General features: G+C 41.6%; 2 protein-coding genes across 2 annotated transcripts; both read left to right on the forward strand.

Annotated features, from left to right (window-relative positions):
* The first annotated feature begins 375 nt into the window (after window positions 1–375).
* LOC148094766 (N-lysine methyltransferase KMT5A-B-like) lies at window positions 376–3,984 on the forward strand. Its single transcript, XM_087837187.1, has 6 exons — window positions 376–1,623; window positions 2,447–2,564; window positions 2,661–2,823; window positions 2,999–3,191; window positions 3,297–3,368; window positions 3,682–3,984. Exons 2-6 carry the CDS (start codon window positions 2,456–2,458, stop codon window positions 3,982–3,984), a joined length of 840 nt encoding a protein of 279 aa, XP_087693313.1. The 5' UTR covers window positions 376–1,623; window positions 2,447–2,455.
* A 1,137-nt stretch (window positions 3,985–5,121) lies between these two features.
* LOC148094767 (uncharacterized) lies at window positions 5,122–18,367 on the forward strand. The gene is made up of 9 exons (XM_087837189.1): window positions 5,122–5,653; window positions 12,554–12,634; window positions 13,642–13,689; window positions 14,378–14,410; window positions 14,886–14,933; window positions 15,622–15,654; window positions 16,130–16,177; window positions 16,276–16,308; window positions 18,021–18,367. Exons 1-9 carry the CDS (start codon window positions 5,122–5,124, stop codon window positions 18,269–18,271), a joined length of 1,107 nt encoding a protein of 368 aa, XP_087693315.1. The 3' UTR covers window positions 18,272–18,367.
* Window positions 18,368–20,086: the final 1,719 nt, after the last annotated feature.

Here is a 20,086-nt window from a genome sequence, read left to right on the forward strand (position 1 = left end):
CATGAAGGAAGGTGAGCAGTTGAACCTGAAGTTGGACAGCAGGGTGAACACGGTTGAAACACAGACAGACCAGCGACCAGCACACGAGAAGACACGACTTAAATACACACAGGTGGGGAACACAACTGGAAGTAATTGACGAGACGAGACAAGGGAAGCTAAACTGAATACACTCACATAAGACACGGACCTTCACAATAAAACAGGAAACAAGAAACAACTACACAAAGATGCAGACTAGACACTAAACTAAACCTACAGGAGGGCACCAGAACAAATCTACACTAAACATGAGACACAAAACCTAAGAACTAATCCCTTAACAAGAATAAACAAAAACATAGAATTCTACTAATAATAAACAAAGCACAAGAATCAGAATACAATCCAAAATTAAACCAAAACACAAGAACTCAAAATGCTGGGTCAAAATGACCCAGAACCGTGACACCTTACTTTTTTTCATGTTTGTCAAATAAAGGATGGTTAAAATTCTTTGAGCCTTTAAAAAACACACCTGATTTGTCTGCTAGATGTGGATGTGATTGTTAGCTTCAAGCCACGGCACATCTTGGAGCCACTTTTCTGAAAAAAGTCTTTTCTCTGGCTCTGGTTGGTGTTTCTTAGCTAGTGGTGGCACACCAAAGAAGCTGCTTAATGTCTGTTGTTTTTTTGGACATTTAGCTGGTGACAAGCAACACATGTAAGATTAAATGAGACAGTCAAGTACGCAAAGTGTCACTACGCATTCCTAATTTTTGTCACGCATTCGTACCTGCGTACCAGTTATGTGCACCCCTGTCTATAACACACAGCCAAACAACTACTCACTCAATAACTACTATCAAATTATCATATCTATTCAACCTAACATACATGTTTTGCATTTAATCTGTCAAGTTTGTTGTTATAACTAATAACTAATGCAGGAAAATGGCATGTTTCTTTAAGGTTTTGTTCTGCTTGTTCTATATTGTAAACAGAGCCAATTTTACACTGTATAATTTCCATAGGATTTATTAGTTTCAGATTTTTTTAGTCATATCATATGATCTCATTTATTCTGTACTGCTAAACAAAACAATGTTTGGTTTCTCAAACTGTCCATAATTGCTAGTGATAAATTCATTGGTTTCAGGATGCACCTTCTGTATCTTCAAACAAAAGATCAGAACAAAAATATAATAATTAAATACATTTTTCCGAAGAAAGCCACATCTTGATACATGCTGGTTTAACATAAGGATCTAAAATATGTCACACTATGTTGTTGGTTGAATCTCAGATTTGTTTAACATATGCAGATGCAAGTGTAAAACCATTGCTTCAGTGGTGGACCTCGGCTGGTGGTGTGTGATGAAACATGTATTCCCTTGTAGTGTACCTTTGCCTCAAATAAATAACTAAATACTTTTTAAAAGAGGAATTTCCTATAAACAAACAAATGCAATAAAACTCAGTCCTTCGTCACTGTAAATGTTTCACTGAAATTCCATAAAAAAGTCAGAACTCTCATCACCTGACCACTTTTTAGCCAATGAGCTGTTTTTCACCCCTCCCCCTCACTTCGTGACTTCGAGTTGAGGAGTACCGACACCGACGCTGGTGTGGAGAAGCCAACAGGTAACTTTAAACTTTAAACTTTCCAGCAACTGGTCAGATTTAGTTTTGTTGAGATTATTCTTTGGTGTATATTCCTTGATTGAGTTTTGTATTTCAATGTAATTCTCATGCTAAAGCTAGCTTTTTTGATGACACGCGGTTGTGTATTTAATTAGTCAAGGTTAAATACCTAGTCTAACACACACCTTTTTAGTTAAACTGTAACATTTGAAATTACTGAGATGTTATTATTTATTCATCCATCCCACTGTCTCCAGATTTTAAGCAACGCTGAAATATAGGTGACACGCTATTAATGAGACATTTCAGATAACCGAGGTAGCTAACATTTAACTCTCTGGAGTGCAGATTATATGACCAATTTACGGTGTATCAGCAACATGCGTATATAACAGTTTTTAAAAATGTGTTGATAGGCCAAGTAAAACCAGAGTTATGATACACAATTTACGCTTTTTCCTGAAAACTGTCGTCAAGTTTAGTGCAGGAAAATATAAAAACGGTATTTTCTTAAAAAACAAAACATAGATACATTATTGCCTCTCAATTCAATTTTATTTATATAGCGCCAAATCACAACAAAAGTCGCCTCAAGGCGCTTCATAGATACAGAGAAAAACCCAACAATCTCATTTCCTATTGTGGTGGATAAATGAACATGAGCCGATAAAACAATTAAATCAAAAGTAGTCAAAAACAGCCGATTATACCATTGACTCCAGAGGGTTAAAGACACCTCCTGTGAAAGATCAGTTTTCATTATCAACTATTTTCCTGAAATATTAAATAAATTGTACTATTTTTTTTTCTTTTTCTGAGACAGTGTATTGCAATGAGGCCCCCGAGAGCAAAAATTAAACCAAAAGATGAAGCAGTAAAATTTTCATCTTTGGGGCAGGACAAAGATGGATTTGAAGTGAAATTCATAAATTCAGTAAAAGGTGAGGTACTAGGATACTTGTTGAGGATTTTTGGCACAGTCATAAGTTTAACCATTGTAGTAGACCCATGTTGACATTTTCTATTTTCTTTGTAAGGTCGAGGAGTGTTTAGTAGGTGCAACTATAACAAAGGAGACTTCCTTCTGGAATATCGCGGAGACGTTGTAACCAAGAAGGAATATGAAAACAGAACAAGATTGTACCATGACGCCTTAAAGGTTTTTCTTTTTGAATTCAGGTACAATGGACAACAATTGTGGTATGTAAATTAAAATAATTCATTTTTCAGCCTACTTTTTGCAAAAGTTGTGACGACCACATTAAGACAAACTGCTAGCTTGTTACAAATCCATATAATTAAAAATGTAATCAAATTGTTCAGCCTTTTTATAAACCTTGTGTAATTTTGTGTCTTACATTTTTTGTTATCTCAGCATTGATGCAGCCAGAGAGGATGGCTCCTTGGGCAGACTGGTGAATGACGATCACGTGAGCCCAAACAGCAAAATGAGGACAATCACAGTAAATGGAAAGTCTCATCTCTGTTTATTTGCCATAAAAGACATCAAGCCGGGGGAAGCAATAACATACAACTACGGTGACTCTGACTGGCCATGGAGAGTAAAGGTACATATTATATTTACATTTACCGTAGTGTAGTGTAGTATTGTATAGTCTCAACGTATCTGTGTTGAATGGATGTTAATGTACTTTTGTGTTTGCTTGCACAAGGTTTCGGAGCACCCTGACCGTTCTCAAGCTGCTGTGCCCATGGCATCGTCCTCCTTTGAAGTTGATGAGCAGGTGACTAATTTTCTGGTGTTGTTATTATTGCAACAAGAACACAGCCGAGTTGTGTGGATGTTGATAGTGAGGGTGTTAGACACAAGTCCTATAGTGTTGGTTAATGTAAGATACCTACATTATGAGGACTGTGTGTGGATACTGCCGAGTGTCATGTTGGTTCACACTGGAGAATTAATTTTCACTCAATATTAATTCATTACATTTACCTCATTTATGTCAATAACCAGTGTACCTTCATAATTGTATTGTATAGTCTCAACGTATCTGTGTTGAATGGATGTTAATGTACTTTTGTGTTTGCTTGCACAAGGTTTCAGAGCACCCTGGCCGTCCTCAAGCTGCTGTGCCCATGGCATCGTCCTCCTTTGAAGTTGATGAGCAGGTGACTAATTTTCTGGTGTTGTTATTATTGCAACAAGAACACAGCCGAGTTGTTTGGATGTTGATAGTGAGGGTTTTAGACACAAGTCCTATAGTGTTGGTTAATGTAAGATACCTACATTATGAGGACTGTGTGTGTTTTGGATGCGTAAGTCTATTGAAAGATGGGCTCTCAAGTCTGTGTGTAACAGAGACCCTGCAGTGTATGAAGCTTTCAGGTACATTATTATGAGGACTGTGTGTGTTTTGGATGCATAAGTCTATTGAAAGATGGGCTCTCAAGTCTGTGTGTAACAGAGACCCTGCAGTGTATGAAGCTTTCAGGTACATTATTATGAGGACTGTGTGTGGATAATGCCGAGTGTCATGTTGGTTCACACTGGAGAATTAATTTTCACTCAATATTACTTCATTACATTTACCTCATTTGTGTCAATAACCAGTGTACCTTCATAATTGTATTGTCTAGTCTCAACGTATCTGTGTTGAATGGATGTTAATGTACTTTTGTGTTTGCTTGCACAAGGTTTCAGAGCACCCTGGCCGTCCTCAAGCTGCTGTGCCCATGGCATCGTCCTCCTTTGAAGTTGATGAGCAGGTGACTAATTTTCTGGTGTTGTTATTATTGCAACAAGAACACAGCCGAGTTGTGTGGATGTTGATAGTGAGGGTGTTAGACACAAGTCCTATAGTGTTGGTTAATGTAAGATACCTACATTATGAGGACTGTGTGTGGATACTGCCGAGTGTCATGTTGGTTCACACTGGAGAATTAATTTTCACTCAATATTAATTCATTACATTTACCTCATTTATGTCAATAACCAGTGTACCTTCATAATTGTATTGTATAGTCTCAACGTATCTGTGTTGAATGGATGTTAATGTACTTTTGTGTTTGCTTGCACAAGGTTTCAGAGCACCCTGGCCGTCCTCAAGCTGCTGTGCCCATGGCATCGTCCTCCTTTGAAGTTGATGAGCAGGTGACTAATTTTCTGGTGTTGTTATTATTGCAACAAGAACACAGCCGAGTTGTTTGGATGTTGATAGTGAGGGTTTTAGACACAAGTCCTATAGTGTTGGTTAATGTAAGATACCTACATTATGAGGACTGTGTGTGTTTTGGATGCGTAAGTCTATTGAAAGATGGGCTCTCAAGTCTGTGTGTAACAGAGACCCTGCAGTGTATGAAGCTTTCAGGTACATTATTATGAGGACTGTGTGTGGATACTGCCGAGAGTCATGTTGGTTCACACTGGAGAATTAATTTTCACTCAATATTACTTCATTACATTTACCTCATTTATGTCAATAACCAGTGTACCTTCATAACTGTATTGTATAGTCTCAACATATCTGTGTTGAATGGATGTTAATGTACTTTTGTGTTTGCTTGCACAAGGTTTCAGAGCACCCTGACCGTTCTCAAGCTGCTGTGCCCATGGCATCGTCCTCCTTTGAAGTTGATGAGCAGGTTGCTGTACTGTTATCACCAGACATGGTTGAAGCCCTAACGCAGCTCATAAGCAGAAGACTAGAGTGTGGAGTCCCGGAAGAAAACCCCTTCCTCTTTGCAAGACCCAACTGTTTGACTCCTTACAGAGGACAGGACTGTCTCAGGATTTATGCAAATGACTGTGGTGCACAAAGTCCTGAACTCCTTAGGTCAACACAGCTACGCAAGCATGTTGCAACTTTGTCACACGTCTTGAACCTAAAAAATCACGAGCTTGACCAAGTTGCTGACTTTCTAGGCCATGATATCCGTGTCCACAGAGAATTTTACAGACTTCCAGAGGCTACAACCCAGCTGGCAAAAATATCAAAACTACTACTTGCCATGGAGAAAGGGACCCTTGGAAATCTCCAAGGCAAAACATTGGAAGAGATTGAAATTGAAGGTATTTCTAAGTAGATAGTATTTTAAGGTGTCTAGTTTTTAAGCTTTTGAGTGTTCTTAACACAATATATTTAATAACCTTACTTTTACATTAAAGCTGTTAAGAGAAACAAGGAATGTTTGTACCTGCTGTTTAACATCTCCAAAAAGTTGATTCTGTTCATCTGGACATAGCTGAAGTTGATTCTGTTCATCTGGACATAGTGTTTTGTGGGAGAAATGTTTCGTCACTCATCCAAGTGACTTCTTCAGTCTCAGCTGACTGCAGGTTTCAATCTTATAAACAGTACATTTGCATAATGACTGAAACCAGCCCACTGAAGGAACAATGGGCTTGGAGGTCAGTCCTTAATCTTAATTATGCAAATTCTCACGACCATTGATCAGCAACCACTGACCAAAACCCACTGATCAAAGACCACTGATCAATGGCCATGAATACCATTCACAGAGAGCTCTTCTGTGTTGTGCCATGCGCTTCGCCAGAGGTTGTTTGGTTTCCCCGATGTATAAATCCTGGCAATCCTCCTTGCACTTAACAGCGTACACTATTTTACTCTGTTTGTGTCGGGGGACCCGATCCTTGGGGTGGACTAGTTTTTGGCACAGTGTTTTGGGGTTTGAAAGCCACAGAGACCCAGTGTTTAGATAAAATGCGTCTCAACTGCTCCGATACTCCTGACACATATGGGATCACTACAGGTTTTCGTTTGGGCAGCAGTTGTCCTTCTCTCCTGGATTGGCTGGAGCTTTCTTTAGGAGCCGTCCCAGCTTTGACAAAAGTCCAGCTGGGATAACCACATTTACTCAGGGCCTTCCTGATGTGATGTTCTTCTGCCTCCTTGGCCGCTGTGTCAGTGGGGATGGTGTTCGCTCCTAATGACACCCAGTTTGTGCTCCAGTGGATGATGAGAGTCAAACCTTAAATACTGATCCGTATGTGTAGGTTTACGGTACACGTCAGCTTTTAGATGTCCCCCATTACTGATGGAAATCTCAGTCTAAGAAAGCTAACCTGCCACTTTTCATAGCCTCCCTGGTGAATTTCATGTGTCGGTCCACAGAGTTAATGTGATCCGTGAATTGTGGTACGTCCTGAGATTTGATTTTCACCCAGGTGTCATCCACATACCTGAACCAATGGATTGGTGGTGTTCCAGGGTAGGATAGCAAAGCCCTCTTTTCCACTTCTTCCATGTACAAATTGGCCACGATGGGTGAAACTGGGGAGCCCATGGCACACCCATGTTTCTGCCTGTAGAACTGACCCTTGTATGTGAAGTAGGTGGAATGAAGACACAGTTCCAAAAGCAAACACACTTGGTCGATGCTGAGAGTGGTCCTGTTGCTGAGGTTGGTGTCATAATCTCTTACGGACTACCTTCAATGCTTCCGTGACTGGGATGCAAGTGAAGAGAGATGTAACGTCGTACAAGACCATGGTTTCATCTGCCTCCGTAATGACATCTCTCACCCGTCCATCCATCCATCTTCATCCGCTTTATCCGAGGCCGGGTCGCAGGGGCAGCAGCCTAAGCAGAGGCCCAGACCTCCCTCTCCCCAGCCACCTCCTCCAGCTTATCCGGGGGAACACCAAGGCGTCCCCAGGCCAGCCGAGAGATATAATCTCTCCAGCGTGTCCTGGCCTGCCCCGGGGCCTCCTCCCGGTGGGACATGCCCGGAACACCTCGCCCAGGAGGCGCCCAGGAGGCGCCCAGGAGGCATCCTTGTCAGATGCCCGTACCACCTCAGCTGGCTCCTTTCAATGTGGAGCAGCAGCGGCTCTACTCTGAGCCCCTCCCGGATGGCCGAACTTCTCACCCTATATCTGAGGGAGAGGCCAGCCACCCTTCGGAGGAAGCTCATTTCTGCTGCTTGTGTCCGCAATCTCGTTCTTTCGGTCACCCTCTTCACCACGACGGACCGGTGAAGCGTCCGCATCACTGCAGCCGCAGCCCCAATCCGTCTGTCAATCTCCGGCTCCCTTCTCCCATCACTCGTGAACAAGACCCCGAGATACTTGAACTCCTCCACTTGGGGCAGGAACTCATCCCCGACCCGGAGTGGGCACTCCACCCTTTTCCGGCTGAGAACCATGGCCTCAGATTTGGAGGTGCTGATCCTCATTCCCGCTGCTTCACCCTCGGCTGCGAACCGTTCCATTGCGAGCTGGAGGCCCTCACCCGATGAAGCCAACAGAACCACATCATCCGCAAAAAGCAGACTTGAGATTCTGAGGCCACCAAAGTGAAAGCCCTCCACTTCTTGGCTGCGCCTAGAAATCCTGTCCATAAGAATTATGAACAAAACCGGTGACAAAGGGCAGCCCTGGCGGAGCCCATCACCCACCGGGAACGAGTCCGACTTACTGCCGGCAACGCGAACCAAGCTCTGGCAACGGTTGTATAGGGATCGAATGGCCCGTAATAATCGGCCTGATACACCATACTCCCGCAACACCTCCCACAGGACACCCTGAGGGACACGGTCGAATGCCTTCTCCAAGTCCACAAAACACATGTAGACTGGTTGGGCAAACTCCCATGCACCCTCAAGTATCCTTGAGAGGATAAAGAGCTGGTCCAGTGTTCTGCGACCAGGACGAAAACCGCATTGTTCCTCCTGTGTCCGAGGTTCGACTAGCAGACGAACTCTCCTTTCCAGCACCCTGGCATAGACTTTCCTAGGGAGGCTGAGGAGTGTGAGCCCCCTGTAGTTGGAACACACCCTCCGGTCTCCCTTCTTAAAGATGGGGACCACCACCCCGGTCTGCCAGTCCAGGGGTACTGCCCCTGATCTCCACGCAACATTGTAGAGGCGTGTCAACCAGGACAGCCCTACAACATCCAGAGCCTTCAGGAACTCGGGGCGGACCACATCAACACCAGGGGCTCTGCCACCAAGGAGTTGTTTAACTGCCTCAGTGACCTCGCCGCCGGAAATTGGTAGGTCATTCCCCTCATCCCCAGACTCTGCTTCCTCCTCGGAAGACGTGTCAGTGGGATTAAGGATGTCCTCGAAGTATTCCTTCCACCGCCTGACAATTTTCTCAGTCGACGTCAGCAGCGCTCTGCCAGCACTATACACAGCGCAGGTAGAGCACCGCATTCCCCTCCTGAGACGCCTGACGATTTGCCAGAATCTCTTCGAGGCAGTCCGAAAGTCTTTTTCCATGGCCTCCCCGAACTCCTCCCACACCCGAGTTTTTGCTTCAGCCACTGCCCGAGCCGCATTCCGCTTGGCCTGTCGATACCTGTCGACTGCCTCCGGAGTTCCACAGGCTAACCAAGCCTGATAGGACTCCTTCTTCAGCCTGGTGGCTCCTTTCACCTCTGGTGTGCACCATTTGGTTAGGTGATTACCACCACGGCAGGCACCAACCACCTTGCGGCCGCAGCTCAATGCAGCAGCTTCGGCAATGGAGACGCTGATCATGGTCCATTCGGACTCAATGTCCCCAGTCTCCCTCGGAATGCTGTTGAAGCTCTGCCGGAGGTGTGCGTTGAAGATCTTGCGGACTGGGGCCTCTGCTAGACGTTCCCAGCACACCCTCACTACGCGTTTAGTAGGGGTGCAACGATACACAAAATTCACGGTTCGGTTCAGTTCGATACTTTGGTGTCACGGTTCGATATTTTTTCGATACAAAAAAAATGTTCATGCCTTTTTATTAATTTGTCATTTATTAAATTTTCACGGCACATTCTGCACCACATCTCTGTGCGTTCATCATTTGTTTGAAGCCAGCTCACCTCCTGCAACCACTTTTCTGAGAATACGCGCTTCTTTTGTGGTTCAGACTCCATTTCTTTGGAGGTGAAGGAACACCAAAGTAATTGCTTAAAGGATTTTGCTTCTTCAACATCTTTAAGAGTTCTAAACAAATGTCTGTCCTCCTCCAGAAAATCCTATGTACGCAAACACGCGTTGCAACTTCTTATCTTGTGCGCGTTTTTTATTTTGACAGCGAATGCGCACCTGCGGACCACTTATGTGCAGCCCTGGTTATTTAGCTCGTCATATTGCAGCCACAGAAATTCTTTTGTCCATGAAACCATAAAGCTGCACTTTCTTTTTGCCTTATAGTCTGATTTGTCATAACTTTTCCGTTTTGTGGTAAGCTTTGTTTGGCTGTCACTTCTTCACGCTGACCTGTCTTATTTGGCTCAGCAGAACTAAAATATATATCCTGCTGCTTTTACACATGCACTCACATAACGCTCAGCGATTCTCTGCGCGATCAACCTCTCACATGTTTAAGCTTGCTGCGGGAGATTTCACTTGTCATGTTTGCATAGTAAGCTAACGATTGATAAGATGTCAGAGGAATTGGTGCACAAATTATCATCACTCACCAATCAGTGCTGTCGCTCTCTATACGCAGTTCGCACGATTGCAAAGTGAAAGCAAAAAACAAGCGCAAATTCAAACGCAATTTCAATATGTCACATATTGACAGTGGCTCACCGATGCCAATGACATAATTACCCAGCTACATTTCCGAAAGAATGCAAAAGCATTGACATATATTTTGCGAGCCCTGTATCTGATTGAGGAATCACTCATCTTTGGAAAAGAGAGTTTATTACAGAGAAATGGCTCTTTCCAAAATAAAAGCTATACTATACGCTTCTTCTGGGCTATATTCTCAGCACCATATTAAATATATCAGGTCCCCATAAGGAGAATCATGTGCTAACGGCTGTCTAAATGACTCGGGTAAAGTTTGTAGCATGCGTGCTTGTTGTTTTTGTCTGCTTCCACTTGTCTTTGCACTAGGATGATGTCGGAGTAAATGTGCAGTCATATTCGTTGTGTTCCCACTAGTGCTGTCAGCGTTAATCTGAAATGAGGTTAACGACACAACACCTCCGTTAACGAGCTACTGCGGATTGCCTTGTGAGTGGGGCTGGACGGCCAACACAACGAGCTAACTGCGCTAACACACTAGTTCCCACCCATGTAATTGAGCATTGCTGGCACATCCAACATACTGTTTTACTTTAATCCATGACGCGCTTACCTTCAGGGTCATACTTCACACGAAAACCAAAATAGTTCCAAACGCCAGATCTGAATGAGGGTGGGGGAGGTTCAATTTGCCATGTTGCAACGAGCTTAGCTTCTGTCTCGCTAGCTTGCCCTGCGCTCAGTGAATCTGCGTTCGACTACTCCGCCTAGGCTGCACTGTCGAGCGCAGATCCACTGAGTGCTCAACACAGACAGCATCGTCAGAAGGGAAGTTGATAAAATAAATTAAAAATGTTGTATTGTTCGATACATATGCGTACCGAACCGAAAGCACTGTATCAAACGGTTCAATATCGATACGAGTATCGTTGCACCCCTAGCGTTTAGGTGCACCGGTTCTGTCCAGCGTCCTCTCCTGCCACCTGATCCAACTCACCACCAGGTGGTGATCAGTTGACAGCTCAGCCCCTCTCTTTACCTGAGTGTCCAGAACATATGTTCGCAGGTCTGGTGATACGATTACAAAATCAATCATCGATCTGCGGCCTAGAGCGTCCTGGTGCCACGTGCACTTGTGGACACTCTTATGTTTGAACAAGGTGTTTGTTATGGCCAAACTGTGATTTGCACAGAAGTCCAATAACAAAACACCGCTCGGGTTCAGATCAGGGAGGCCGTTCCTCCCAATCACGCCCCTCCAAGTCTTGCTGTCGTTACCCACGTGAGCATTGAAGTCTCCCAGCAGGACAACAGAGTCTCCAGGTGGAGCACCTTCCTCTCCATGGTGATTTTGGATGCTGGGGGCTTTGCATTGCTGAGACAGGCCAAAACTTTCGTCTGTAGTTGCTATGCTTCCATTTCTGCAATATTGTTGTTACGAATTGCTGTTTCTGTGGCTGTGATCAGCTCCACTAGCGGGATTTGTCCCGGTGTGACAGCAAAATTCAGCCCTTGAGCAAGGATGTTTTTCTCTGTTTCGTTGAGCTGTCTGTCAGACAAATTCTTCACCCACTTGTCCACATCCTCTGTGTCGCATCCTTGTCTCTTCTGGTCACTGAGGACACTCTCCGTATTTTGCCGTGGTTTCCGACGTACAACAAGTAAGTCAAACTTCCTTTGTTGCCTGGTCTTAGACTTCTTGTGCTGTGCTAGACGAGCCTTCTCAGTAAAGTCAAACACCTTTTTAAGAGTATTCTCATCTAGAAGCATTGTCAGTCTCTGTTGGATCCGCTCCTCTTGAGATTTTAGCATGTCCATGGTAAAATTTGTTTGCCTCACCCGTTCATTAAGCAACTGATGCTGTGCCTTCTGGAGGATTTTTGTTGCCCGGAAGCCTTTAACGAAGAGCTCATTTGCAGACTTTTAGGAGTAATCCGGTTTTGTCTGCATCTGAGGCTGAATCTCAGGTGGTTCCTGTAATCCACCATCTTACGTGCTGTTTGCTCATACTGACGTACAAGCTTCAGGCCGTCCTTGCCAAAGTGGGTTAAAACGTCTTGATGCATTCAGAATGCCTCGATTCATAATCAAGGAGGGGGCCTAAGGCCATCTTACAGTGCTGTGATTGCAGCCATTCCCCAACTCTCTGTGTATGGTACTCATGGCTATTGATCAGTGGTCTTTGATCAGTGGGTTTTGGTCAGTGGTTGTTGATCAATGGTCATGAGAATTTGCATAATTAAGATTAAGGAACTGACCTCCCAGCCCATTGTTCCTTCAGTGGGCTGGTTTCAGTCATTATGCAAATGTACTGTTTATAAGATTGGGGAAACCTGCAGTAAGCTGAGACTGAAGAAGTCACTTGGATGAGTGACGAAACGTTTTTCCCACAAAACGCTATGTCCAGATGAACAGAATCAACTCTTGGAGATTTACTTACCTGGATGATTGAGAATGCATCAAGATGCTGCTTAACATATTTTTTTGTCAGATAACCTAGACTTGACAGACTCTGGTGAGAGTGAAGACGGCGAGGCTGACAAAGAATACCCACCAGCACAAACAAAAATGGGTAAATGCACCAACAAACAACTCATATTTATGTAGTATTCAGTTGAATGCAATATTGTGAGATGTTTCAGGTATACACAGTTATTTAAAAGGTAGTAGTAAGGATTATATGTGCACTGTAAGTCTTAAGTATTGAAAATGTCTTAATTTGTTTTGGGCTGAGGTTAATACACTGCTTAAGCTATTCTTGACATAGTCATAAAGATTGATGTCTGTCAAATAATGTCACTAAAGAAAGGTCTAACCAGATCAGTACAAAAAATGTAATAGTACTTACATTGATAGTTTTGTGTTGTGATGCTACAGATATCTAGCCAGAGATGTGTGTAAATGAATCAACCACAACGCAACAGAGCATTAATATTGAGCTACACTATTCAACTACAGAAAAGGGAACTAGGCAATTTGTTGAGGTACCTCCAGGGACCTCTGACAGTATTACCCACTTCCTACAGTGTGCCCACTGATGATGATTGTCTTATAACTGGACTGTTGGAGTATTGTGTTTACATTTTTACAAGGTATGCCGAGAACATCTCTTCCGCTTATCCTAACCCCAGCAAGTGCACTTATTGGACTTGGCTGCCCAGTCGATAAGGCGGGACGTTAGCATAGTGGTTAGCACTGTTGCCTCACAGCAAGACGGTCCTGAGTTCATCGGTCCAGGGTCCGCAAACATGGAGTTGTTTTCTCCATGTTTGCGTGGGTTCTCTCGGCATACTTCAGCTTCCTCGCACAGTCCAAAGAAACTGGGGTTAGGTTAATTGGTCACTCTAAATTGCCCATTGATGTGAATGTGATTGCATATAGTTGTTTTTCTCTGTGTTAGTCCTGTGGGAGACTGGCGACCTCAGTCATTTTAGGACTGAGCTATGGACCTGAGGATTACTTGTATTTATGGATGCCTCTCTCCTTGTTAGTGAAAATCATTGTCTTGTTAAAGGAAAGTCTAAACAGGAACAGAAAATGTGACTGCTATATTGAGCTAAAATACTCCTTGTACTATAGGGAGGAGTACTATGCCACCTGTAGAGGAACCTTCAAACACCTCAAACGGTATAACTATCCATCACCCTACATATTGATGGCTGTTCCATGATTACCAAGCCACTCATATTGTTTGTGATATTTTTGTTTTACTTTTCTATTTACAGATGTGGACTCGGCTGGAGAAGGCACATCACGAGGTACCACAAGAATAAAATATTTTAAAATATCAAGACACCTTTGAACAGATTATTTGAACAACAGACTAGCAAATGGTTATCTCTGTAACAGTGTTTGACAAGCTTTTTGATGTCTTTCATCTGTGTGGATGGCTTTTATGTTTTATTTCTAGTAAAATAGGTGTGTCCAAAGTTTTAACTGGTACTGCAGATATATCATGACAATTCACTGATATGCCAGCTGAACAAATGGTCAATGTAAATTTAAACTTCCTCAGTCATTTTAGGACTGAGCTATGGACCTGAGGATTACTTGTATTTATGGGTGCCTCTCTCCTTGTTAGTGAAAATCATTGTCGTGTTAAAGGAAAGTCTAAACAGGAACAGAAAATGTGACTGCTATATTAAGCTAAAATACTCATTGTACTACAGGGAGGAGTACTATGCAACCTGTAGAGGAACCTCCAAACACCTCAAACGGTATAACTATCCATCACCCTACATATTGATGGCTCTTCCATAATTACCAAGCCACTCGTGTTGTTTGTGATATTTTTGTTTTACTTATCTATTTATAGATGTGGACTCGGCTGGAGAAGGCACATCACAAGGTACCACAAGAATAAAATATTTTAAAATATCAAGACATCTTTGAACAACAGACTAGCAAATGGTTATCTCTGTAACAGTGTTTGACGGGATTTTTGATGTCTTTCATCTTTGTAGATGGCTTTTATGTTTTATTTCTAGTAAAATGCTTTCTAGTTTTGGGAAATGCAGTTAAGATTACTTTGAAAAGACACAATGCTTATTCAAATTCAGAATGAATAAACAGGTGTGTCCAAAGTTTTAACTGGTACTGCAGATATATCATGACAATTCACTGATATGCCAGCTGAAGAAATGGTCAATATAACTTTAAACTTCTTCAGTCATTTTAGGACTGAGCTATGGACCTGAGGATTACTTGTATTTATGGGTGCCTCTCTCCTTGTTAGTGAAAATTATTTTCGTGTTAAAGGAAAGTCTAAACAGGAACAGAAAATGTGACTGCTATATTGAGCTAAAATACTCCTTGTACTATAGGGAGGAGTACTATGCCACCTGTAGAGGAACCTTCAAACACCTCAAACGGTATAACTATCCATCACCCTACATATTGATGGCTGTTCCATGATTACCAAGCCACTCATATTGTTTGTGATATTTTTGTTTTACTTTTCTATTTACAGATGTGGACTCGGCTGGAGAAGGCACATCACGAGGTACCACAAGAATAAAATATTTTAAAATATCAAGACACCTTTGAACAGATTATTTGAACAACAGACTAGCAAATGGTTATCTCTGTAACAGTGTTTGACAAGCTTTTTGATGTCTTTCATCTGTGTGGATGGCTTTTATGTTTTATTTCTAGTAAAATAGGTGTGTCCAAAGTTTTAACTGGTACTGCAGATATATCATGACAATTCACTGATATGCCAGCTGAACAAATGGTCAATGTAAATTTAAACTTCCTCAGTCATTTTAGGACTGAGCTATGGACCTGAGGATTACTTGTATTTATGGGTGCCTCTCTCCTTGTTAGTGAAAATCATTGTCGTGTTAAAGGAAAGTCTAAACAGGAACAGAAAATGTGACTGCTATATTAAGCTAAAATACTCATTGTACTACAGGGAGGAGTACTATGCAACCTGTAGAGGAACCTCCAAACACCTCAAACGGTATAACTATCCATCACCCTACATATTGATGGCTCTTCCATAATTACCAAGCCACTCGTGTTGTTTGTGATATTTTTGTTTTACTTATCTATTTATAGATGTGGACTCGGCTGGAGAAGGCACATCACAAGGTACCACAAGAATAAAATATTTTAAAATATCAAGACATCTTTGAACAACAGACTAGCAAATGGTTATCTCTGTAACAGTGTTTGACGGGATTTTTGATGTCTTTCATCTTTGTAGATGGCTTTTATGTTTTATTTCTAGTAAAATGCTTTCTAGTTTTGGGAAATGCAGTTAAGATTACTTTGAAAAGACACAATGCTTATTCAAATTCAGAATGAATAAACAGGTGTGTCCAAAGTTTTAACTGGTACTGCAGATATATCATGACAATTCACTGATATGCCAGCTGAAGAAATGGTCAATATAACTTTAAACTTCTTCAGTCATTTTAGGACTGAGCTATGGACCTGAGGATTACTTGTATTTATGGGTGCCTCTCTCCTTGTTAGTGAAAATTATTTTCGTGTTAAAGGAAAGTCTAAACAGGAACAGAAAATGTGACTGCTATATTGAGCTAAAATACTCCTTGTACTATAGGGAGGAGTACTATGCCACCTGTAGAGGAACCTCCAAACACCTCAAACGGTATAACTATCCACCACCCTGCATATTGATGGCTCTTCCATGATTACCAAGCCACTCATGTTGTTTGTGATATTTTTGTTTTACTTTTCTATTTACAGATGTGGACTCGGCTGGAGAAGGCACATCACGAGGTACCACAAGAATAAAATATTTTAAAATATCAAGACACCTTTGAACAGATTCTTTGAACAACAGACTAGCAAATGGTTATCTCTGTAACAGTGTTTGACAAGATCTGATATGAAAGTTTGGTCAATATGACATGCCAGAATTTTACAAACATTGCATAGTTCATGACTAATATCCAGTATGACCTTAAAGTTGGCATGAGGAATTTTCTTCTCAGGTTCAACATTAGAATACTTTTCTTATTTTGGTTCTTATTTCAGTTTTGGGATTTGAAAGCCACAGAGACGTTATCTTTTAAGAAAATCCGTATCAGCTGTTCTTGTCCTTCTTCGCTCCTGGATTGGCTGGAGCGTTCTTTAGGTGCCTTCCCAGGTTTGACAAAAGTCCAGCTGGGATAACCTCATTTACTCGGGGCCTTCTTGATGTCATGTTCTTGTGCTTCCCTGGCCGCTGTGTCTTTGCTCTATTTTGTAATATCTTGATGACGCCCAAGTTGTGCTCCAGTGGATGGTGAGAGTAAAGCCTTAAATACTGATCTGTCTGCATAGGTTTACAGTACACATCGACTTGAAAGTTGGCTCACTTAAAGCTCCAGTAAACTCAGCTTAAATACTAATATTGCATATTAATACTTACCATTAATCATCTTCAAAAGCCTGATTAACAGTTCAAATGTTCATAACTATTCGAAAACAAAGATGGGAAACTGCTTATCTTGCTTTTTAAACCATATGTGAAAACTACATTGGCATGTTAGATCACCTTTTGATTGAAATCTTTTTATTTTTATTTTAAGAGACAATATGAGAGTTTATTGTCAGTGTTGGTGATTCTGTAAATGTGTACATCTTTAAACTAATATTTTTTTGCACGAGTTATTTCTGACTCAAATGTTTTTTAATCTCCCATGTTTCACGGTTTTTATCAAATGAGAAAGAGGTTTCATGTGAGTCATCTTGTTTTGCTGAGTATGACATCAGAGTAGACTGTCCTACATTGTCTTCGGAACAGATTGTTTTGACTTTCAGAGGAATGGAAACAAATGTGTGCCTTACATCACTGGATCTTGAATGAGTCCTCAAAGTATCCTGGATATCTTTAGAGTTTTCATTAATGCTGGTTGTATCTGATCACCCAGAACTTGTCATAATGCCAGGTCTGAACTGGGCTACTGTTACAGTACAAAATCACATGAGAATAAGAGTGGTGGAAATGAGGAATAATTTGCTTGACAAACTAAGTGAAAAGATCAGAGGACAAAGCTGAAGTAATGGGTTGAACCTGGATTCTGCATGATTGGAAGTAGAGGACAATAAAGGAGGACATGATGAAACTGGATGGGAACTAATGTCACTTTGTAATTGGGTGTCCCGTGGCATTCACATAGTTAGAAGTTCTATCTTTAATAGTTTTCTTTGAGTTAATGTTTTTGCGGGAAAGAACGAGCTAGATCTTCTAATCAGAATATAGCTTTTAAGACACTGTATTTATCTAACATGGCAAAAAGCCAAACCCCCGTGTAAATCTAAAGCTCCACAGCTATTTAAACCAAGTGAAAAAATGCTGTGGTTAATGCCTGGACTTCTTTTTGATATGTGTACCATGAAATGGATTTGATGTTTACATCCATATTGTTCTTGAAGAGTAACTTTATAATAACTTAATAATTAACAAATCAAAAGTAAGCTGATCTTATTTTCTCTCCCCCTTGTAGCATTCCCTGGAAATGGCGCAGAAGGGGAAAATCCTCGAAGGAGACAAAAATGTCCATGGTCTCCCAAAGAGATTGCAGCAGTCATGAGACATTTCCGTGGGCACATTGCAAATGGGAAACTAGCCACTGTGACAGAAATCAAACAGTGTAAAAATGCTGAACGTCCTGTATTAGACAGTCGCTCTGTTCAAAATGTGAGAGACTTCGTCAGGAACCGCGGCATAACTCTAAAAAAAAGGAACAGCCGCTAAACGATTAATCAAGTTACAAAAATATATACACAGATGTTTGACATATATGTCATGTTTGCAAAAAGCACGTGTTCTTGTTGAAATAAACTTGAGTATTCACCATCAGATTGGCTATTATTTATATATATATATATATATATATATATATATATATATATATATAATTTTTTTTTGTCTCTAAAGACCGTACTTAAAGGGAACATGATATGTGAAAGCACCTTTTCTGTGCTTGAGCATGTATCTTATTACCAATTCAAGAACTCTGAAGATACACAACCCTGGAACCTTTTCTTTTGGAACTGAATATTTGTCTTTCAGTGAGGCTTTCTTATACTGAGGGGAAAAGTTCCTAAAAGCAAATTCTCATCAGCAGTTGTATAACTCAAATTAAGGAAGATATGTGCTTAATGTAAATGCATAATATACCAACTAGGAAATCTAACCTTTAATTGCTAGCCTTTAACAGAGAAGACCTGTAAATTCATGGTTGAAAAGTTACCTTTGGAACTCTTATCCCTGTATTGCTTTGACTTGAGCATTAGACATTTCATAAAGACTATAGGGAATTCACATTATAAATATGTGATGGCTCCAATACAAATCTAAGAATAAGGTTTGTCTTTGCAAATTGCATTGAGCTAGTTCTCAAATTCAGGTCTTTGTGTTTTGTGATGTTCGATTTTTGTCATAAGACCACGTTTTGTTAACTATTAATTTTAATATGCAGTAGTAGTGTTTGAGTTTAGCCATGTCCCACTTATTCATTTTTGGCCCTATAATATACTTTGGTGACAGGTATGTGTGTTGTATAGCCAGTGTCCTTACAAATCCTGTTGGGTGTTAAAATGTCTAATATTTTCATAGGCGGGGCTTCTCACCTAATTATCTATGTCCTGATAAGGTTGCAAAAAAACAGGTTCTTATATCTCTAGTTGTGTTGCGTGTATAGGAACTTTGAAGTGAGATCTGTGCTCTGTGGCTCAAAACAGATTTTTTGACGTATTCAGCATCTCTCAGGGGCAAGCGGAAAGTGGTGTCCCCATAGTCCACCACCTGGGCTGGTTTGGAAAAAGTGTCCTTGCAATACATAGAAACCCGTATAGGTGTGTGTGTGTGTGTGTGTGTGTGTGTGTGTGTGTTTGTGCAACATTGGCATTTGTTTACTCAGATCCAAGGCAGGACAAACCTCTCTGTTACAACCTACATACAAAAGACACACATTCACAATATATGGGTACACAAGTCTGTTTTATTTCAAAGTGTTTCAGACTTTACAGCATTTGCAGACCCAGTGTCCATCATCCCTGCATTTGGTACAGGTGAATTTCTGACATGTTGCACAGGTAAACCTGCTGCGAATCCTGTTGCAGCTCTCTTGCACCTGGCACTGCGTTGTCTTTACAGTCCCTGGCACAGCAGCTGCAGCAGCTTCAGCAGCCTGCCTCTGTGCTAATATTTCCTTGAGCTGCATGAATCTTCTTTTGCCTGTCCACCCTGTACATGCCTTGTACAAAATGTAGGCATTCGCCGCCGCCAGGTCCAGCGTATTGTAGAAAACCGCTACTGGCCACCTGCATGTTGCTGCTCTTACGGAATACATCCGCGCCATTTGGTCCAACACGTCTACACCACACTGTAAAAGCAGAGAGAGAGTCATGAGTATATGTTTTTTTCTATAGGCCTGTATAACACACATCAGAAAACATTGTAGCACTGGTGTAAAATTGTACACACATTCACATACCTTCATGTGGTTATAGTCTGCTATCGTGTTGGGTTTCCTCTTTGTGCCAGTTGCCAGTTTCTTGCAATTAG

The sequence above is a fragment of the Neolamprologus brichardi genome, unplaced genomic scaffold, assembly GCF_056152115.1.
Source record: "Neolamprologus brichardi isolate AB-2024 unplaced genomic scaffold, ASM5615211v1 NODE_ptg000008l+_length_2720982_cov_1, whole genome shotgun sequence".
In the NCBI taxonomy this organism is placed as follows: domain Eukaryota; kingdom Metazoa; phylum Chordata; class Actinopteri; order Cichliformes; family Cichlidae; genus Neolamprologus; species Neolamprologus brichardi.